At 39.4% G+C, this 23,848-nt stretch overlaps 1 protein-coding gene and 1 pseudogene across 1 annotated transcript; one reads left to right on the top strand and one right to left on the bottom strand.

Annotated features, from left to right (window-relative positions):
* Positions 1-2,445: 2,445 nt before the first annotated feature.
* On the bottom strand, positions 2,446-4,263 carry LOC145219690 (uncharacterized). The gene has a single exon (XM_080087016.1). It carries the CDS (start codon positions 4,261-4,263, stop codon positions 2,446-2,448), a length of 1,818 nt encoding a protein of 605 aa, XP_079943142.1.
* Positions 4,264-16,355: 12,092 nt separating this feature from the next.
* Positions 16,356-22,713, top strand: LOC145219688 (uncharacterized; annotated as a pseudogene).
* The last annotated feature ends 1,135 nt before the right edge of the window (positions 22,714-23,848 follow it).

The raw sequence follows: 23,848 nt of genomic DNA, 5'->3' as shown, positions 1-23,848 counted from the left end.
GGTGTACCAGTTGATTAATTTGATATTTTACGTGTACTTCCTCAATGGGACGTTAATTGGGCAAGCTGTTGAACTGCCACCATACGTCACATGCAATCCCGGGCTAGTGGCACTAAACAAGACCCCGACCGGGGGTTATATACGCAACAACTTGTGTCTCTTTCGCTGCATAACTTTTTCGCAATCCGACTGAGGCAGAACTTACAAAAGTCGCACAGGGGCTCTATCAGTGGTATGTTTATTTATTGGGTTCCCTGTTGCTAAATTTGCGGGGGTCACACCGGAGACGTTTGCTTCGAGTTTTAGTTGTCGCACGTGTGAAAAGATGTTTAAAGGCGTTTGGGAGTGCGAACGTCATCAGCGCACGTGTGAACGCGTGACCTGTGAGAAGTTCAAGGGTGGTCTTTTCGCCAACTCACCTACAGTGGTGGAGCGCCTTGAGATAGTCGGTGTAGTCGTCGGGATTTTCGTAAGTTTTTTTTCCATTTCGCGCGACATACGACTTCGAGTCTTACTTCAATGATAAGGATCTCCCCACCAAACGCGAAAAAAACAACTGGAGAGCAGAGCACCACCTTCCTTTGCTCAAACGTCCCTGGTTTTTCATCCCCTAAGTGCTTTGTTACGACAGGTGACCCACGTGCTTTGATTGATAGTTTTCTTTCTGCACTTCGTGACATTCAAACCGCTGCCGCTGCAATTCGTTTTGCCCCCATTGTTAAAATACTTTTTGCATTCAAACTCCTTTCGGACATGTGCAACTACCTGGCCCCGTATCATTCTTATGCCACATTTTTAAAAGCTTTTGACTGTTCGGCACACAAAAAAAGCGAATGTGGCGGGCTTCTGTCGGCAATATTGTCTGGCGGTTGATGTCAACCCTGGCACTTTTCCCGGCGTGAAACTGGTGGATCTGCCTGTCAACGGGGAGCTGTTCAAGCTCAATATCAATGTTTTTTTATTTAGCAGCCGACGCTTCGGCTCGAAACGGCTGCTTACTGCCGCGCATTCAAGGAACCGCGAATCCTTAATTTACATCTATTCAAGGAGCATTTTAGTTGCATAGAAAATTTGAATGGTTCTTGCCCCAGCTCACCCGAACCGACAAAATCACCTTTGTGGTAATGCGAAACAACAACTTTATGTGCATCCAGACGCATCAGTTCAAATTTCTGGATATGAGTGTGTACCCCCAAAAGTCCGTCAGCTCGTTAGATTTTTGCAGGGATTCCTTGCAAGCTCGCCCGTGGAAGTACAAAATTAACTCCGTACTAGTAGCAGTGGCGGCAGTGAGAATGAATATCATAACGCTTGCTTTTTTTCACAGTTGCTCCTAAACCACGAAACTTTGGATTAAGGCACTTTTTCTGAACAATAAAAAATGGATTTTAATGTCACTGAAGAGGTGTGAAGAGTGACAAGAAAATTAATGAGGAGGCTGTTATCGTAAAGGTTATGGACATAGTCCTTATCTAAAGATTTTAAAATTGCCAGGGCAGAACTAACGACCTGAACAGACAATTTAAAAGGACACGAAGTGACCGAAAATACATTGTGTCCTTATACTGGGTGAAAGCTTGTGGCAAGACCAGCACGCCACGCGAGTCGACGAAGACAGTTTTCCTCACATAAGTACACAAGAGATTTTTTCTCAGTTCCATTATTTGGAAGAATGTCCGATGTAGTTATAGATACAGAGAATCGTATCCGGACAGGCCCAACATTCGTGTTGTACTGGGGCCCAAGGGAGGTAGGAAGGTCCGCAAATAACCATAGTGTGTTCAGTTCAGTTGTGTCTCAGCAACGCCAGGGCAGCAGCCTTCACCGAGGACCAAAAGTGCAGTTGTGAAGCTGATGCAACAGATGGGGGTCCGGGTGACATATATTGCACCAATAAAGGACATGGCGGCATACTTAATAAATTATTTCGTTCAACTGGTGTAATTCTAAACAAAATACTAGTTGTTGTATTCAAGAACTTGTATTTTTGCTGACGTTTCGTCCACCAGAACGGTAGGACTTCTTCAGAGCAATGAAACGAATAATACAGCGGGCACAGAGACGACAATGTATGGAAACAGCGGGATACGATGCACAATAATTACATTAGGACAAAGGCTTTCCGTGAAGAGTTGCGTGTGCTACAAAATGGCAGAGCGTAACTAATGCACGATATTTGATGGGGAAGTCGGACGCAAAATGTCGCGGAAAACTGCGCTGAGGTTTTTGCTATCGTTACGATTTAAAACATTTGAATTAGAATTTATGAGGCAACTTTCGAAGACCAATCTTTTCGACCAATTCGGTTCTTGTTTCAAAATTTGGGCATCGTTCCAATTAATGCGGTGGTCGCATTCCAAAATGTGTTCGCATAAGGCAGACTTGCTAACATCAATGTTTTTGACAGCCGCTTTATGTTCTTTGAGGCGTGAATTTAGATTTCGCTTAGTTTGGCCAATGTATACCATAAGGGACCTGGTAAACAATTCCTGTACGATGTTGTGGTATGGTGGCATCTTTGGGTTTTGGTAGCAACTGTCCAATTGTTTTAAGAGGTTTCATCGCCACTTTTACCCCAGCGTCGTTCAGGATTCGTTTCAGGCGTTCAGTTACACCCTGGACGTATGGTAAGCAAGTGAACGATTTGAACTGTCTGTTTTGTGCGGTGGTTGTGTTGCGTGTCAAGTTGTGTAAGTTTCGCGGGAAGCCGTTATTCCCTAACACGCGTGCAATGTTCTTGCATTCGTGTTTGCGAATAGCCGTATCCCTGATGTGTGTCTTGGCTCCGTTGTAAAGTGTTTTGGCGACCGTAAGCTTTTGGTGCCGAGGATGGTGCGATGTGTAATTTAGGTATCGATGAGTGTTCGTGGGTTTCTTGTAAATGTTTGTGGTGAGCTTTTGGTCTGGCTGCCTGGTGACAGCCACATCCAAAAACGCAATGGTATCGTGTTGTTCGGTTTCCATGGTGAAAGCTATTGTTGGTGATATGGTGTTCAGGTGTGCGTGAAATGTGTTTACCATGTTACTGTCGATAATGACGTATGTGTCATCCACGTACCTAAGCCACAGACGTGGCGGTGTGTGGAAAGTTGTAAGTGCCTTTTGCTCGATGTGTTCCATGGTGAGATTAGCGAGAATTGCTGAAATAGGCGAGCCCATAGGTGTACCAAAGATTTGTTTGTATATTGTGTCTTTGTAAGTGAAAACAGTTGCGTTAAGGCAAATCTGTAATGCTGTGCCTATGTGTGAAAGTTCTAGTCCGGTGCGTTCGTGTAGTGTTGTGTCGTGTTTGAGTTTGTCCAGGGTGATCGAGAGCGCCAAATCAGTAGGAACGGATGTAAACAAACTGACAACATCAAAGGAAACTTGACATTCGTCCGGTTTAATGTTAAAATCAGAAATAGTTTCCAAAAAGTCCAAAGAGTTCTTGATTGTATAATCGGAAAGACCAACGCTAGGCGCAATTATGGCAGCTAGGAATTTTGCTAAATTATAAGTGGGCGAGTTCACAAATGAAACAATAGGTCGTAAAGGGTTATTAGCTTTGTGAATTTTCGGCAAACCGTAAAATTTTGGAAGCAGACCGTCCGTGCTTTTAAGGTGTCGGTATTCCTGGTCGGTGAGATAGTTGTCCGTTCGAAGTTTCCAGACGAACTTGTTTAATTCCCGTTCTATGCTTTTTAGTGGACTTTTTGTTAACCGTTGGTATACAGCGCTGTCGCCCAGAAGCAATTGAGCCTTCTGTTCGTACTGCTGTCTGTCCATTACCACCGTGCAGTTTCCTTTGTCCGCTTTTAAGATCGTTATCGACTCATCCTTTCGTAGGTTGCTTAGTGCGCGTGTTTCTTCCTGGGATAAATTGGGTTTCGGCGCCGTGGAGTTCGACAGAACCTGTGCGATCCGACTCCTAGCCAGATCTGCGACAACTGCGTTGTTGTGGCCGAGTCTTAGGAGACCTGCCTCTGCCGCCCCGATCATTTCCAAGACTGGAACCTTTTCGGGGGCGATAGCAAAGCCGTGGCCTTTTTCCAACACCCGGTGTTCCGCATCCGTTAGAGTCTTGGACGACAAGTTTCTGACCCATCTCTTTTTACTTGCATCTCCACCTTTTCTGGTAGTTTTTATCTGCCGGTCTTTTTGTAAAGCCTGGATTTTCTTTGCATGAACCACTAAGCAACCAGCTGTAGTCGACCTCAGTCCTTGCGCTGCATACTGCTCCAACATATTTAAACACGGCGGTGCTAAAACCTTTGTAAGCTGCATCTTTAGTTCCTTGCAGAGCAGTTTGAGTTGTCCGATTTTTTATGTGAATCAGTTATTCTGCTTTTGAGCAAAATCCAGCCACATTTGCGAATTATAAAATATGTTGACCGGGATTTGTCCGGAGGAGACAGGCGAAGGCTTTTTGGCAAAGTACCTGCCTCCTTGCAGGCGTGATTAAACCTGATATGGCCATACTCTTTTTCGACGGTGCCGACTGCTTTGACATACCTTCTGGCCGCTCGAAGACTCGCTTCATTATAATCTCTTCTGATTATAGAAAATACTGAACAGGCGTTTCGTTCACCAGGTTGCATATTTAATATATTATTTCGTTCAACTGGTGTAATTCTAAACAAAATACTAGTTGTTGTATTCAAGAACTTGTATTTTTGCTGACGTTTCGTCCACCAGAACGGTAGGACTTCTTCAGAGCAATGAAACGAATAATACAGCGGGCACAGAGACGACAATGTATGGAAACAGCGGGATACGATGCACAATAATTACATTAGGACAAAGGCTTTCCGTGAAGAGTTGCGTGTGCTACAAAATGGCAGAGCGTAACTAATGCACGATATTTGATGGGGAAGTCGGACGCAAAATGTCGCGGAAAACTGCGCTGAGGTTTTTGCCATCGTTACGATTAAAAACATTTGAATTAGAATTTATGAGGCAACTTTCGAAGACCAATCTTTTCGACCAATACGGTTCTTGTTTCAAAATTTGGGCATCGTTCCAATTAATGCGGTGGTCGCATTCCAAAATGTGTTCGCATAAGGCAGACTTGCTAACATCCATGTACATAAGTTGGAACGAGGAAGAATTAACATCAGAAGACCTCAAAGTGCTACTCATTGAAACGGCATTGGAGCTACGGAACACCGAAAGCGGAGGGATTGAGCACTCGCCCCACTATCTCTTCCATGGAGGAGCAGGGAAGGGGAAGACCTTATTAGGTCAACTCCTCTTCCCTACAGAAGTGGCAAGCATCTTGACGAACGACAGTCAAGGGGTGGGTCAGATGGCACTGAGGTTCAGGCACAAAATGTTAAAAATAGACGACGCGGGCCCAGCGTTCTTTAACAACGATGCGATCCTCAGTGCCGTCAAATTTATGTACCATAACACGTGGTCTGCCAAAACACACGGCGACCGGCAAGATAATGAGGCCACGTGTGCGTACATAACCACCAACATGACTCATCCCTTGGAACGCATTGCCAAAAGCGAAGATATAAAACCAATGAAGAGAAGGTTCGTGCAAGCAGAGTGGGACGAGGAAGCTCAACCACCAACCATACTAAAAAGAAGAAAAGTGGAGAGTAGTTTAACAGACGACTTGGTAATACAGGAGGCAAACAAGTTACATGAAGCAAGTCTTAGAGGAAAATAAATTAGCATGAGCATTACAGATGATATGGATTATATTAATAATTGGGTCACCCTTTGGAACGAAACATCAAGCGACGAAGAAGAGTCAGATGAAGAACAAGAAGAAGCACGAAGACCCGTGGTACAAAGGGAGATTGAAATAAAAGAAGATCAATTTTATAATCAATTAAAGTCATAGACACATGTGTTTCGTGATTGTCTAGAATAAGAAGCACTGGATGTTTTTGACTACACTTTGTAACAGCAACAAACTGGCGCATAAGTCTTCATCCAACCACTTGGTTTGCTGTGCCAACAGATCCAGTAGGCCCATTAGCTACGGAATGATTCCTGTAGTGCACCCTTGGAAAAATGAACATTGGTGGAATAGAATTGCCACTGGCATTTACTGCAAATGCCATGGTAACGATCCTCTTTCATCAGATGTTATAGCTCTATTGTCACTCCAGTCTCATCACAACTATAGATATCATGACTTTTGAAATTGAATTTGGTTAGGACTTGGGATAAATTATCAAACAAATTGGAAACGTTTGATTTGTTAAAACTCGCTGCCCTATGAATGCTGGTTGCCTCTGGTGTTCGAATGGAAAGAGGTGTTTCGCCCTAAAAAACTTGAAACCAATCTCTGCCTGCGATTGAAAGTGAATCCCAGCTTGCTGGATGTTTGACATCATTTTCTTTGGTAAATTGCCAGGCCAACTTCCTTACTGAAATTGGTGACAGACCATGAAACTATCTCTGGCTGCATCCTGAATATTCTCGGAGAGTAGTTCTTCCTGGGTGGCACTGGAAACTAGCCCTGTAGGTATGCATCCAACTGACTTGTTTTTATACAACCACTGTAATGTCATGTAATTTATCTGTAAATAAATGTACATCAATCAACTGACACACTATTAATACATTTGTTTACGACCATGAAAATAGTAACAGTGAAAGATTTTTTTTCAAAAAAGATAAACATCCCAACAAAACAAGAAAAATTAATTCAAAAGAAACAACACCTATGGCATAAACCTATTTCAAAATCCTGTGCAGCTTGTCCATACGATATTCCATGCAACAGTTTGTGTTGTGCTGCTCTTTCATATAAGCCTGGGTATATGTGGCATGTGACGCATGCGTTTCTTGTCCAAATCGCACAGAGGCAATAAAACCCTATGACTAAAACATATTTTTCAGTCATACCTGGCATTGTTTGTCTGCAAGTTGAATCATGCATTTAGGCTCCCTCTATAATATAGAGTCTATATCCTGGATATTTCTGAAAATAAAAAAATTCCCAGGATTTCCAACAAAAAAATAAAATTATTTCGGGCATTTTCTCATGTTATTTACAAATTGGCTGTGGATGTTGAATTTTGCACGGCAGAAAAAAACGCTCCGAAGGAAAAGTCACACTTGTTTTTATTCCTACAAACGAAAATCGTGAAATGGCAACATAAATATTTAGTTTGTATTGATATATGTTTTAGGAAACGTAAGCGCATTATCCTGCAAAAATACCGGTTTCATCCTTTGGTTTCATCTGGGTCATGCTGAGGGTCGGGATTGCGCAAAAATTTTAGCAGCCCAGCAATAATATTGTTACGCCGATGGGTCAAACGACTTTTGACAGCTGACATACTGCGTCGGTACATCTTTTTGGGTTCAAGCAAATTCATTTAAGTTAATTACACAAAGGGTCCCACAATACTGGGTATGATTCAAAACATCATGGCCAAACTTTTCAGATGAATTTATTTCATCTTTACCTGTTAAGGGCTAATCAAGAACACTAAATTAATACTTACTAGTATTACGAATTCTACCTTAAAGAATGAAACTTTTAACTGGGACTTTCCAACCACGCCCAGGAGGCAGTCCTTCAGTGGTCGTTCGTTTATTTGTTAACCCAGGACCTTCGCCAATAGCCGTATTTTACCTGGGCCTGTTATGAGGATCTACTGTTTTTTATTTCGTAGTTGACTGTTTTGTTTCTTTTACTAGTATTACAAGATAAGGAGAAATTAGCTGTAGCAATGTCGTACGACGTTTCGTCGCTGGTAGCCTGGTAGTAAATTATAGCCTCACGGTTTGCAAGTGTGTCCAAAAATTTTTGGAAATTGTAATTTGTTTTGTTAACAACGGAATTTAACAAGCTTTGTTTCAAAATTAAATTTGGTTTTAATTCTAATCCCACTCTTGAAGAACTATAACAATTTGGCCGTCTGAAAATTGGCGTTTCGTAATTTTTTCTCGGCACAGAAAATGCTTTTACGTTTTGCCAAATTAAAGTATTCAATTTTCGAAATATTGCCTTTCTCGAATGAAAAAATGTTATAATACTTTTTTAGGTCGCGTTTTGCTAAGGTCACATAAAGGCAGTTACACATTGGGCGTTGGTCCAGTTCATACTCCTTTTGCGTAGCATGTGTTATGTTTTTTTTAGCGTGGTACAACGGATAATCTGAGAGTTAGCGTGTTGTAAGTTTTCTTTTTTTTCCTTTTTTTTGTGATGGGGATTTGGCTTTTACTTCGCATATTCTGGTGCATTTGAGATAATTTAGTGTAAAACAAAACGCATGCGCCGGTCTTGATGTTCAATATTGTCCCAATTAACATGTTCGATTTTTGTTTGTCTTTGTATTCTAATATTCTGTGCTCCGCAAATGAGTAGGCCATGTAATGCCCGGAACTGGATTGTGCGCCAACGTAAACAATTGCACATTTTCAAATAAACACAATATCTCCTCGAGATAATCGCAAATCCCTTAAAATACTTTTGGTGCATTTTCCGTTAATACTGGATCGTGGCAATACGATCGGCAAAACGTCGGAAGGAAGTTGTTTTGAACTTTTTTTAAACTGTTTTTCGCTGCCGCAAGTGGAGCAGTTTGCCAAAACGATTTGATTGCAACATTTATCGAAATACTTGCTTATTTACTGCCAGCAGCTATGTTTCGGTATATAGGAACAAACCAAAAGTTGTGCTCCAGTTCCATACGGCACTGAATGCTTTTGCAAGTTTTGCAGGTGGTGGTTGATGAAACTTGATGTCTTGGATTAGGGCCACAGTTTTCTAGCAGACTACCATTTTGATATAACACTAAAAATTCGCCAGCGTCATGTTGATTAATAAAGTTCCATTTAAGGTTATTACAGATATCTATAATCAAATGGCGATGAACGTCAACGTCGTACGATTTGGTACTAAATGAATGTAAAGATTTAGCAACGGGATCAGAAACAGTCGTAGGAGGTGATTTAACATTTTCCAGCATGTGTTACCAAACTTTTGCAAACCGACGGATTGGTCATTTTGTTCCTCTAAATGCCGTTTTATTGCAAAATTACACTGTGGCGAATTTTGTAATAAGGCGTTTGTAATCAATCCACTGGCGGAAAAACTTCTGGTCAAATTTCCGAAGAGGTTGTGATACGGACGAATAATTCGGTCTACTTTATAACAGACGCAAACTCCGAAACTTAGCTGGTCAGTTTGTTGTATTAAAGCGTCCGGGAAAAAAAATATTTTGGAGCCTGTGTCAGTAACTTTATTTAAAAATGGCACAAGACGGGACTGTATTATCTTAACGAGTTCATTTTGGGTTTCTTAAGTGGAATCGAATAATTTTAGTTCCATTTTATTTTTACAAAACCACATAAACATTAAATTATTTTTCTGTAAGAAAGGCAAAGTTATTTTTGATTTGACCATGATATGGGTTTTGAAATTTATTCAGCAACCTACATTACTAGCAAGCCATTCAAAAGTATCCATAGTGTGAACATGTAACAGTGCGTCGATTGTGGAGTTTTTTGGTTCGGTGCACAGTGAACACAAATCTAACCATGTTAGTGAACTGCGGTTGGGCGTTATTAATGCCTGATTTGAAATTGATGCGTCAGCAAATGCGACATGGTGCAAAACAAAACTAGCCAAGAATTTCACCATTTTTACGACAGATGACGTTAATATAATAAAGGAAAAATGTGCCAATGTCGGTGTCCTGGTTACGAGTATTGTTGCCGCTATTGCTATTCGTTCTGCCAATCGTAGTGAGGAATAAAAGGATTTAAAATTTCGTTTTATGTTTCTTAAACTGCGCTAAAACTAGAGGAGAGGATTTTTCGTATATCCCCGGAATGCTGTTCTGTAATTTATTGTGTGTTGTTGTTTGTCAAAGTCAAATTTTTATTTGCATAGTCACGTCATCATCACAGTTCCATTGTTAAACGGACACGTAAACAGCAAGGACACCGACAAACAAACGTAGGTTACCAAATCAAGTGTCCTGTTATTTGAATTGTGGTTAAACTCCGTTTTAGGTATGTCCTGCCGTAGGATCGCAACCGACCGCACGAGCCTGGCGGGGTACCCCGGTTGCATGAGACGGTAGTTGAATTCACAGGTTCTGCTGGCCAAATGAACCCGCCTAAACGGAAACACCCCTCGGAACGTTTCCTGTGATCCCGTAGGCAGATCCGGGTGGCCCGAGAACAGTTCGATTTGCGACGATGAGAATGTTGCCGTAGAGCAGTGGTGGCCAACCTATGGCGCATGCGCCAAACGTGGCGCATTGCATGATTAGAAAGGGCGCATTGCCTTCTTTTGATTATCATGAAAATCAAATGAAGAAGTGTTGGGATGAATAAAAATGGGCCGCACCTGGCGATCCTTAGCGGTGAATCACCAGTCACCGTAGGCGTCGATTTAGGGGTGACCGGGTTGACATGTCTCCCCTCCTAAAAAAACAGGGGTGACAACATATGTATTGTCTCCCTATTTTTTGTTTAAAATAAAGTAATGCCAGAAAGACCACATGTACGCCTATGTCGTAAAGTAGTTAAAACCGGCTGTTTGTTAGATTGAAGGTCACAATAAATGACAAACGCAAGTGTCTCGTTAATAGTCGCTGATGAGTCTCAAGGTTATAACCGTGTCACTACAAATTAGAAAGGTATACCACCATCCTTAACCTTCCAAACCCCTGGGCTTGTCAGGACAGAGTCCTGGAAACTCCACACAAATGTCTTGCACTTCAATTCGTTTGTTTATTACAAGAGAAAGAGAAAAGATAGATAGATCGAGAAGAGATCGAAATTAACGAGTGCAGCTTTATATATACTCCGGATAAATGCGTTAAATCGTACACATGTGCTATTGCGATTGGCTCTTGCACAATTACCATATCAAGCATCGTCCAATCACAGCACAGGACAAAGTTAAATTGCGTAACCACCAGATCACAAAGTCGCATCGCATCCGAATTAACTCCAACAGGAAATATTTCAAATTTCAAACACGATTTTGCAATCCAGTTGAATAATGTTATTACACCATTTGACTTCCTTGCGAGCTTTGAGCTAGCAAGTTTAAAGCAAGCCGGTTACGTAGCTACTATTTCGAAATTTGCACAAATTTTATCGCAACTATACAAACCAATTACGTAGCTACTATTTCGAAATTTGCATAAATTGTAACGCAACCGCTACACTTTGTTACGCAACGTAACAATGGTTGCAGTAACAATCGGCATTGTAATGTGTTTGTTAATTGTTTTATCTCCAGTACAGTTTGGTTATTGCAGTATCTTATATTTGCTGTATGTTAACTGCAGGAATGACTAGTCAAACTAATATATAGGCATTTTTGCAGCCAAAACACAAGCAACCTTCGAATAATTTTCTGTTCAATGTTCAGTTATTTAAAAATCGTCACACACAATGTGAATGAACATCTTGAACATCGTATACTTAAATCCTGTCGCAACTTCATTATCGCACTGTGTGAAAGTTTGCTATATCTGCAAGCTTTATTTCGTTTGTTTAACCCAGTGGTCACCAAACTACAGCCCACATTGTTTGGGTTCATAGGATTACAACGCCCAAAATAGACCACAACCAATTTGTTACATCACAGACCAGACTACAAGTGTTAATTGTGCACAAACAATTGCATTCTTTTGTTACTTGTGACGTAATATACAAGCATTGGTCGTTAGTTGATAGTAACTGTACAATTTAACAGTCGCGTCACCAGATTTTAAATGGGATTGTAGAAGGACCATATCTTGGCGCACCTATGAAAATCGCCTCGCCGGCTAAGTTTGGAAAGACGGCGCTAGGGCATGTAAACTATGCGGCCCGCGCGAATCATTATTAAAGTTATCCGGCTCGCTGTGTAAAAAGTTTAGTGACCCCTGGTTTAACCGAAAAAGGGTCATAACTTAAATTAGATCGTGCGGTCGCCAGGACAACGGAGCAGTTAACGCAACTGCGTTGTGTTCCTAAGATTGTGAGTTTTAACGGCTGATGGATGTTTCCAAAACATGGAAAGGTCTCCCCTAAAATTTTGCAAATAATTTAAAAATCGACGCCTATGTCAGTCACCACATTTTTTGTCAGTTTACAATTGCGGCTCGTTCCGGTCAAAGTATATATAAAACGCAAGTAGTCCAACCCATTGTTACGCGATAGAGCCGCATGGGCGCCATTTTCATGCAAAAGTTGTTTCTTTCTCTTTCTCTCTGTATACAAGAAGTAGTCATAGAAGGTGGGGTTACGAGACATTTATGGCGCACCCAACACAGTATGTTAAAAAGTTGGCGAATGGTATGTAGAAGGTTGGCCACCCCTGCCGTAGAGCATCTCCTCCTCTGATTTTGTAAGATCGATGGCTAGATCTCGGATGTTGTTCGCTGGGCAAGGTGTTGCACTGTCTTCGATCCGGATGGCTGATCTGAAAACAAAAACGAATCCTACGGCAGTATTTCGTTCTTTTGTATCTCACCAAGTTAACTAGTTTAATGATATAATAGTGTCGAATCAAAAAAATAAAAAGTAAAATCACACTAATATACAACTAGGGTAGTTACTTGTTGGACCATTGTTTCAGGCAAGTGGTCACGTTTGTTGCCACCGGAAAGTGCCACTTTCCCTTTTGTAGGGTTTCTTACTAAAAGTATACACTTGTATAGTCGTCAAATAATTTTCTTTGCATTTTATTCGCGGACTAAAATGGAAGTTGCCGTTTAAGTTGTACCCGCCTTTTACCAGTCGACTCCGTTTGCAACCTTCTTGGTTGGTGAACGAAATCAAATCCACACATATTTTTATTTCACAGTTACAGCATCACCCGTGGGGACAATACAGTTTGATTGCTCCTTCGAGGTAGCTGTCGGATTTGGCTTGATAGTATTGACATTTTGGGGATCCGGTAAATAATGGCTTTCAATGTTGGGGACGCAATTATCATATATTTGCCGTATTTCTTTTTTAAAAAAATAGTGTCTTCGAATTGCCTCTGATTTTAACAGTTTATGGCAGTTTCCTAATGTCCAACAATAGAGTTCTGATTTTTAATTTAAACTCGCACTTCACTACAGTAGGCCAGTGCTTTGTTTCACCAGCCACTCCAAGAAAAAACAACTCCTCAGGGTCTTGCGTGTCCTCTGAAAAACAAAACAAAAACACTACATCAAAGATAAAAGGGAAGTTTTTAAACAAAGTATACCATAGCTAGATAAATACATAAAAGGAAAGTTTTTAAACAAGGTATACCATAGCTATATTAAAATGCTATGAATATGTTACCATAAAATACAACCAAATTTGGGAATCCAAACAACCAAGACATGAAAAATCCCAACAAGTTTTCCTGAATGACAGAAAAATATAGTACATTATACACACATACAATTACAGCCTCATAAATAGTTTATTACCTGGTCTACACAAAAGTAGGGGAAATTTGTCTTGGCAACCGATACGTAATTATTAATTAATTGATATTGCACATGACATATGGTCTAACATGCACATGTTTTACGTTTTTGATATTTAAATCAACTGTCTGTCTGCTTATACATCACACTAAACCAGTGGTTCTCAAACTTTTTTGACCGCGACCCAAATCTGAGCTTTATGAACATCTTGCGACCCAAGCCTCAAAAATGGATTTTTTATTTTTGTATGAATAGTTGTTACTTTCCAAGTTCAGTTTCGTATGATTAACCTCCTATCATTCCCCGTGCTAACGTGTTACAATCGCCGTGTGCCTAATAGAAAATTGGAAGGCTATTGTCTGTATGTTATAATGATTGGTTCATTTTGCTGTATAGCGTTGTCGAGTGAGGCTGTATTTGGCCACGGTGCTATCAAAACTCTCAGAAAACCACTTACTTATGCTGCAATACTCCAAGGTTACTAAGATAAAGCAACATAAAATGCCTATGATACAATAATTCAGTCATGATTGAGAATTGAAAATTGAAAAAGTTCGTTTGGGCAGAATTAAATCACCACAGAGCGACCCATTTTGTGACCCTGCGCGACCCATGTTTGGGTCGCGACCCATACTTTGAGAACCACTGCACTAAACGTTACCTTCCATGCTTAATGTTTGCCCGATTGCTTTCCAGGCATTTTCTTTTGCAAATTTATCTCTATACCCATGAAATGAAAAGGTCATGTAAGGACCTATATTTCTTGATTTCTTCTACAAGTATTTCATCAACTAGCTCAAAATTCAGTATTTTTTTGTACAAACAACATGATTAAACGTGATCCCTTAACCTTGTCAATTAAAATCTCAGCCACATAGAAACATTTATCCACCATCGCCCAATTTACTTGCTTCAAATTCAAGTAGGAATTTTATCCATTTAAAATAATAAACTACTAGTTTTACATTTTTTTAAACAACTGTTCTTTTTTACTGAAAAACAGTTATCGGCAAAGTATCTGGCAAAAATTTACCTTCGCCCAACTTTTTCGCCACGCGCACGGAACCTCGGCGAAGTTGGGCGAAGGCTGCGTCCGGTGTCAACAGTCCCATTGAAATCAATTGGAACGAAAGGTTCGCTCAACTTCGCTACGCTACGTCCGGTATAAACGGGCCTTGATACAGTAAACAAATGTATTGTTGTAGCAAATATAAAATTTATCTATCTCTGAACTCTGAAGTAGCAAGGTGCATATGCGGGGGCTAGGAGTGTGCGTGCGCAGTGCCCGCAATGAATAACAAGCCCTGGAAGCTGACTATGGGTTTGAAAATGTTCTCCTGCGTCAGCTCAGCTTTTTGGGCTATGTTATTCTTTACTTAAAAGCTCATTGTTTCTTCTGCTTCTCGTAGCTCGTATCGGTCGTCTGCAGTAGTGATTTAAGTTCATTATTACGATTCTTAACGATTGCTGCATAGAGCCGACATGATTCACAAAAGAGCCATTTAGTTCCTGTATTTTATTCTGGTTACGCAACACACATCAAGTCTCAAAGGAAGACTTGATGCTCACATCAGTTATTAGTTTAATAGTTGTTTTAAGTTAAACGATTGCAAAGATATGCAGCAATGCAATGGATTGCACAACTATTTCGAAACACCCGGTTTACGCAACAGCCTCTCTTATGGTCAGGCTGTTGGAACATATCAGTAAGACTGGAACATGTAACAACGACACTGAATATGTGCTTCCAATAGCTGAAAAAAATTACACAGATGATAGATACAGTTATGTAGATGTGCATCCCACTTTGTTTATGTTGATAATCCCAGTATCTACCCCGCTAGCCCCCTAAAATGGGTTATTTTCTTCCCGAGGTTTGTCCGACTCGTTTTTCCATCAAATGTAAGATACCCCTAAACGGGTAAGTTGATAAACAGCGTCAGAATTGGCTGAAATTTGGACAGCTTATAGAAAATGCCACTTATAGATGTCGATTGGTGTGTTCAACCCTGTAGCCCCAACATTTACCCCACAAGCCCCAAAAGTGTAAAACGTATTTGTATGTTACTGGGCACCACAAACGAAAGATTTCTGTTGCTTAATAGTGTTACAAGGGCAAGCAGTTGTATGTTACTCGTTTGTGACTTTGTGGATTGCTTGGTGAACGTTGTTGTGTCATGGCATTCTATTTGAATAAGGTAAGCATCATACTGCTTATCCTTGGCACGTTTCATCTAGAATCGGTACGGTAACTCTTGCACGTTTCTTTTCGGTGCTTTTCACCTTTGCATGTTCGCGGTGCGTTAACGCGGCAGGCAGGCAGTTTAGTGTTGTTTTTGTCAGCCTAGTGCGCAAAGGCGCCTGCAGGACTTTTTACTGTTTGTTAACTCCCCGTAAACGCTAGTTTTATCCCTTTTTTAGTGCGTAAACCTTAACTTAACCCTTTTGCCTCCTAAAGGCCATCTAGTAGCTAAATCCACCCTAGTGTCCGAATAGTAACTAATAGTAACTTTTTTGCCCTTGGGGCCTCATTGTTTGTTTGTTTTTTACGTTAATTTCTGCCCTTAAGGCCATCTGGTGGTAACCTTTTTTTGTGTGTGGTAACGTCTGCCTTTTCCTTGTGTCTTTTTTGTTTTTTCGTTGGTAAAGCCCACTGACCGCCCGCAGGCTTATCCTGTGTGTCGTCACTGGGACTTTCCCTTTTACTACGTAATCAGTGCCTTTCACTGATTACGTCTGCTCTTAGGCCTACCTTTTGTTGTTTACTCTTTTTTTGTCTAAGAGGTTTGCCCTTTGTCTAAGGGGAATCCCCTTTTGCCTTTTTTCACACCTGTGCTGTCTTCTCAGTAAGGGAAATCCCCCAGTCCTTTTTTCAATCGGCTGGGTTTTCCGCTGTTTTGAGAAAACATAAACAACATATAAAAAAAAGCGTACGCCTCTGTTCACAACCAAAATTTCCGAGTCATCTTTCAGAATAAATCTTTAACCATGCCTATCGACAAGTATATGAACGAGTACAGGTCTCTGAACATTCAAATCACCACAGCCAACTTGTACAAATTCACAGCTTTCATGAACCTCTTTGAAAAAGGCTTCCCTCTGGAAAAGTACAAAGACATGCTTGAAGCTTGCCGTGTAATAAACAGACCTAAATCAATCTACAAAATCTCTTTCTTCGAAAACCACACGCACGATCTTACATTTCTGCATCGGAAACTGAAAAATAGCTTTCGCTGGAATATGGGAGACGACTGTATCATACTCCAAAGCTTCCAACCACCTAAACCTCTAACCCGCTTAACCCTCTTTCCGGTCCCGGCCGAATTTAAACAAAGACATCTTCAAAATACCTGTGATCTTTTCGAATGGGGTGACTACAAAAAACACACCTTCTTATCCTATAAAGACTACCCAACAGTTCTAAACGGCTACGTCCACCTCTTCTTGGAAGAGGCGGAATTGGACAATATAGCACTAACAATTACAATGTACGGACATGAAATTCAGATAGCCAAACCTGGTGAATCATTTGGACCTGCTTGTAAAACTTGTAACCAAAGGGGACACTGGGCCAACCAGTGTCCTAGGAAACTAAAATGTAGAATCTGCGGAGAGGAAGGACATTACGCCAGAAACTGCCCATACGGTTCATCCATCTCTTCCTCATCTTCCCACTCTTCACCTTCGGAACAGGACGACGAATATGGTAGAAACTACCCTAAACTACCAGACGCACAAAAAAAGTCGACCCCAAAAGACAAATCCGACCCAAAAACTGACGCTGTTGATCTCTCCCCGGTCATACGCCAAATAGAAATTCAAGAACAAAAAAAAAGGACCGACTGAACCAATCAATTACCGTCGAAGAGAGCCAACACAGTAAATCTCCTGCTAACAAAGCTGATCAAGGAAAAACAAACGAACCCAATGAAAAGCGAGAATCTTCCAAACCAGACCACTCGGGATCTTCTAAGATGTCCACAGATGAACCAAAAGAAAACCCAGTTGTTTCAAATACTTCACAAACAAACAAATCCTCCACTCCCACTCGGCCACAATCTCCAAAACATGTTACGTCTCAAACCAATCTAGCTTCCCCCTTGTCTCAGGACTTTGGTAAACTTTCTATCTCCACAGAGAATAAATCGGATCTCCCACCACACAAATTAGACTTCCACTCGTCTAAATCTTCAAACTCTACTTACGGCACTCCGGCTTCTCCTAATCAGCAACAACCAAAACAACCCCCACACGCTTCACCGACAAGGAAACCTCCTCACACTCCGGTGCATGTCCTAAACAAACCAAAACTAGTCTCCAAACAGATTTGTTTTGACTCTCCTGTCGAATTCTCTTCTTCTGAGGACGAGGCGACACATTCAACAGAACAAACAGCAAAAGAGTTACACGAACTCTTTAAACTAGATAGTACAAACCAAACCGCACCCCAAAAAAGAAGGAACTCCAGTTCAGGAAAAAGAAGAAGAAAGAAGAAAAGCAGGAACAAGGCAAGCTCTTCAGGAGAAGAAGAAACACTAACTAACAATGTTAAAAATAACTTCGTTAAATATTAACAGACTTGAAAATAAATTAAATAATCTTACTGACTTTTTAAACGCCGATGACTCGGAAATACTACTCTCACAAGAAATCCATTTAATAAACAAAAACCTTTTTACAAATTGGACTCGAAAAAAGATGTCGATTACTTTTTCAATTCAATTTGGCGACACGAAAACCAAAATACACCTAAACATAAATTTGACGGTACTATGATTTTAATTTAAAAGAAATTTGTACAAAAGTTGGGAACAGACATCAAACACGATATTATAACCAATCAGAAAACACAAAAAATCACTTTTACACTTCACAATAATACCTACACTATAATAAATCTGTACCTACCCTCGGGCCCTCAAAATGTACAAACTAGAAGCAATTTAATTACGACAATATCTAATTCAATAAATGATAATGCCTACCTGATCATTGCAGGTGACTTTAACTTCCTAGAAAGCCCGTTGGACACGCTAGCAAACAAAATTAGAAAAGAAATCGACCTTAAAACCTGGACACAAACCACTAACCAATTTGGCTTGGTAGACTGTTTCCGGCACATATACCCTACAAAAAAAGTATTCACACGAGTAACGTCATACTGTTCAACCCGTCTAGATCGCCTTTACATAAACATGCCGCTTTTACACCAATTAAAACTTGCTAGTCACACGCACATATATTTTTCGGACCACAATTTTGCACCGAATATTACTTTAAACCTCGACAACCAAAAACGATGGGCAAAACCGTCATGGAAATTAAACTTATCGTTACTTAAGAACGCCGAATATAATTCGTTAATTAAAAATCTAATTTCTGAATTTGAAGATGAAAAGGAATCCTACCAGTCAGCATTTGACTGGTGGGAGTCTCTTAAGAAAAAAATCAATTTCGTTCGCGATAAATCTAAAACAATCTGAGAAACAGGTAATTCAAGAAACGCAAACACAGTTTGAAGATTTAATGCAACAAATCAACCTCAACGACTTAGATGCAAACCTAAAACTCCTGGAATTGCAAAGAAAAATAAAAACATACGTAGAAAAAACTCTAAAAAAAAACTCAAAAATTCGTGCCCGAAATAAAAGACTATTGCGACGAGGAAAAGCCTAGTAAATCATTTTTTAGCACAGAAGCGACCAAACAGGAAAACCCAAGTATTAGGAGCCTAAAAATTAATGACAAAAACGAAACAAATCTCAAAAAATACTAAACGAATTCCATAAATTTTATTCCGATCTCTGGCAAAAAAATAATGAAACTAATACCTCAAATCAAAACTATTTCTTATCTCACCTAAAAACGTATCCCGAACTAGCCCAAGACTCCCCATTTACCCTAGAGGAAATAGAACTAGCAAAAAATTCAATGAACAAAAACTCCTCACCAGGTAATGATGGACTTCACATCGAATTTTATCATCATTTTTGGCCTGTTCTAAAAGAAAACATGATTGAACTAATTTATAACATATATATGTCCAAAGAACTTCCGGAATCCTTAAAAAACGCACAAGTTAAGCTAATCCCCAAAAAACACGATAAAACTCTACTTAAAAATTGGAGACCTATCTCTCTACTAAATGTAGACTATAAAACAATAAGCAAAACAGTGGCTAAACGTTTACAAAATGAACTAAATGAAAAAATAGGGATCGAACAAAAATGTGGCCTAGATAAGTCACAAGTTTGGGAAGTCTTTATTTCCAGGCTGAAATCAGTTGACAATATTTTAAAAAACAAATATATTTCGCTAAAAAAGCATCTTCAGTGTCTTATTCAAATAGAATCAAAGGTGGAAATCGTTGCAACAATGGTAATAGAACAGGGCATGATTCCCAGAATCAATTTATCAGGATTTATGGCCTAGATAAAAGATTTATACAGCACATACACTTCAACATAAAATCCGCTTATGATTATTCCAAAAATACCCAAACTCCATTCGCACTTGTTCTAATAGACATAGAAAAAGCGTTTGATACTATTGATCATGACTTCATGTTTAAAGTATTAAAAAAATTAAATATAAATAAATATACACGAAACTGGATAAAAATCTTATACAAAAATATAAATAGTACCGTCAACGTAAACGGGAAACTTACCGAACAAATAAAAATCAACAGAGGCGTACGCCAAGGGTGCGGCCTGTCGATGTTGCTCTACGTGGCGGTATCCGAAGCTCTTATCAGAGCAACAAATCAAAACCAAAATATAAAAGGTATAAAATTTGGATCTGATGACTCAACCTTTCTAATCTCAAATAAATCCTCGGTATCAGAAATCTTTAAGCTTATGAAACTCTATCAAACCGCATCTGGCCAGAAAATGAACCAAAATAAAACGGAAATTCTCGCCTTTTCAAATAATATACGTCAAGAACTAAACCACGAAAACCCCGACTATAACAAGAACTGTTTGAAAATACTAGGAATAAATTGCCCAACAAGATGTTGGGACATAAACCGAAACTGGAACCCCATGATCAAACACGCTAAACATATTTCATACGTCTTTGCTCAAAGAAAACTTTCACTTACTGGTAAGATATCCATAATAAACACATTAATCCTGCCAAAAATCCTTTTCGTAGCTAGAATAATAAACCCTTCTGCGTTGCATATTAAGAAACTTAGATACATTTTTTTTTAATTCCTATGGCATCCAAAAAAATTTGAACAATTAAAACGGCAAAAATTAATTAGTCAACTCGACAAAGGAGGATTAAAAGTCCCAGACTTAGAGACTAAAATAAAAGCCTAAAAATGCTAAAAAAATATAAATATAAACGAATTATGGCAAAAATGGTCGATTTATAATTTTGGTACGAAAATTAAACCAATAAAACCAAGCTTATGCGATAATCTAAAGCCAAATGATTGGAAGCCTGATAAAGAACACCAAATAATTTTGAACTATTACCATCAACTAATAGAAGAAAATAACGATTTTAATTGGCAAAAGGCAAGATTAAGACATTTCTATTACGAATTAATTAAACAGAAAGAAATTGACAGTACCCCAACAAATTTGACAGATTTTAATTGGAAACGCGCTCTATTTTTACAAAAAGGCATTAAAAATTACTTTAATAATTACGAAAAACAATACACCTACTTGACAATACACAAAGGATACAAATGGAGCGATTTTTATCGCAGGAAAAACTTATCGCATTTCCAAGACGGAGTATCAAGAATAATGAAATGTAAATTTTGCCAGGTAAATGAAGACAATATTGACCTTCTCTTAACGAAATGTCCTATCACAAAATCCGTAGTTAAGAAATTAATGTGCGTTTACTGAAAGACTTTCAATCCCCCTTTAACCCCAAGTTGAGGCGGGGAGGGGCCTCTACAAAAAAGAGAAAAAAAAATATTTGCGAACTAGGCAGTTTCTTATTTAGAACTTTTTGTCAGACAGCTAGCCGAGCCCTTTTTGTGCGCTTAGGCGCCCCTGGTGTTTTAACCTCTTTCCGCTCTTTCTTTCGGTAAACCAGTAAACGTTAGTTTTCTCCTCTCAAGTAAAACGTAACTTTCTACCACCAAAACCGCTCACCAGAATCACTTTTTCCCGTGCCGATTGAATTTAAAAGAAAACACTTCGAATCAGCCGCCCGAAATATGGATTGGGGATATTATAATAAACACACATTTCTGACATACCGAAAATACCCCAATATCTTTAACAGCTACGTTCATCTCTTCTTGGAGGAAGCCATATTGGAAAACATCCCTATCCAGGTCAAATTATTCGGTCATGATATCCAAATTGCCAAACCGGGTGAATCTTTCGGTCCATCCTGCAGGACCTGCCAACAGCGAGGGCATTGGACGTCCCAGTGTCCTCGTCGCTTCACCTGCAGGTTGTGCTTCGAGTCGGGTCACACACAAAAATATTGTCCGTTAAACTCGCCGATTGAATCATCAACGTCATCTCCAGGTTCATCTTCATTATCAGGCTCGGAATCAACAGTAAACCGGTACAAAAAAGATTTCCCGAAACTGCCTAAAAATCAGAAAAAATCTACCCCCAAGGACAAATTAGACAATAGAACCAAACCAGAAGACATCACAAACGTCGTTTTGCAGGAAGAAAGAAAACAGAAAAAGAAGGAAAAATTTAATCAAAATATTGCATTGGACAAAAGCTTGGGTTTGGATCCTTCCCCAAATAGCGTTTTACAGGACATCCCAGAAGTACAAGAACCACAACCAGAAAAACAACCCAGTACGGTTAAAAATAAAGACAAAGACAAAGAACCAGAATCGGAACCCAAACAAGCACCCCACCCAACCTCACAAAATGAATCAACACCTACAATACTCCTTGACGATGAAGAAACTCCAGACATGCAAATTGAACCCAAGCAAATCCATTTTCACTCGACTTCCTCTGCCTCAAACTATGGCACTCCAATTTCCCCGGACAAAAAGAACCTGATAAAAAAGATACTACAGCAGCAGGAAAACCCCCGAATCATCCAGATAAACCGGAAAAAACAACTATTCCAACTCCATCTATATTCTCTATTTCCTCCTCGCGAACCCAATCGGAAGCGGAAACTGAAAAAGACGGCACCAACAAGGAAAAAGAAGTCACCACGTCAACGGTTTCTGGTAAAACAAAACGTATCTCCTCATCGGCACCTCACACTTCACAGAAAGAACAACGACAGGCAATGAAAAGAAGGAATACAAGCTCGGACAAGAAAAAGAAAAAAACAAAGAACTCAAAAAAAAAACCACCCCCATAAATCACATTCAGGGTCTCGACGTTAAATGTTAATGGTCTTGAAAACAATTTGAATAATGTTTCTGACTTTTGCGCAACTGATGACTCGGAAGTAACCTTAGTTCAAGAAGTACACCTAATAGATCAAAACTTATTTACCAATTGGGCCCAAAAACTAAATTTCGACTTTTATTTTAATTCAATTTGGAAAAATGAAACCCAAAACGCACCTAAAAATCAATTCGATGGCACTTTAATCGTAGTTAAAAATTCTTTCGCAAATAATTTTGACATACGAAATTGTCAATTTATACCTACCATCTGGCACTCACAATATTAAAAATAGAATGGACCTTTTCAAAACAATATTTACAACCACAAATAAAAATTCCTGCAAAATCATAGCCGGCGATTTTAATTTCATTGATAGCAAATTGGACACAATTAACCCAAATTATGAAATAGAAAAAGATGCAAAACTTTGGACCCAACTTTGTAGGAAACATGGTTTTATAGACTGCTTTCGATTTAAACACCCAAATAACAAAATATTTACGCCAATTACAGCACGCTTTTCTACCAGAATAGATAGATTTTATTGTAATATCCAAACTTTACATAAACTTAATTCGGCTACCCATAACAATTATCCACACTCTGATCATAATTTTGCACCAAAAATATATTTATTTATCAACAAGGAAAAACGATGGGGAAAACCTCTTTGGAAACTAAATCTGTCACTCCTAGAAAATAAAGAATACAACGAACTAATAAACAATCTAATTCTCGACTTCGAAAAAGAAAAAGACCGCTTTCCAGATCCCTTTGAATGGTGGGAAACCCTGAAAAAGAAAATCCCAAAAAACTGGATCACTTTCGCTATTAATTTAAAACGTAATGAAAAATTAGAAAATCAAAAAACCCAACAACAATTTGAAGAACTCATGGCAACATTAACCCCCTCAAATTTGGACAATAACTTCAAACTATTAGAACTCCAGAAAAAAATTAAAATTAATGCCGAACAAACCGTTACAGGTTGCCAAAATAAGAGCGCGAATCAAAGATTTTTGTAATAATGAAAAACCCGACAAATCATTTTTTTAGCACAGAGGCAATCAAACACCACCGATTCGGCCCAAAACTTTTTCTATCAAACATAAAATATTACCCAGACCA

The sequence above is a fragment of the Phallusia mammillata genome, chromosome 3 (assembly GCF_965637545.1).
Source record: "Phallusia mammillata chromosome 3, kaPhaMamm4.hap1.1, whole genome shotgun sequence".
In the NCBI taxonomy this organism is placed as follows: domain Eukaryota; kingdom Metazoa; phylum Chordata; class Ascidiacea; order Phlebobranchia; family Ascidiidae; genus Phallusia; species Phallusia mammillata.
The sequence above is the reverse complement of the archived record's forward strand: the minus strand, read 5'-3'. Positions and strand labels throughout refer to the sequence as shown.

Coding starts and splice junctions, on each gene's coding strand:
- LOC145219690 (XM_080087016.1), bottom strand. CDS start 4,263: ATGCAGCTTACAAAGGTTTTAGCACCGCCGTGTTTAAATATGTTGGAG.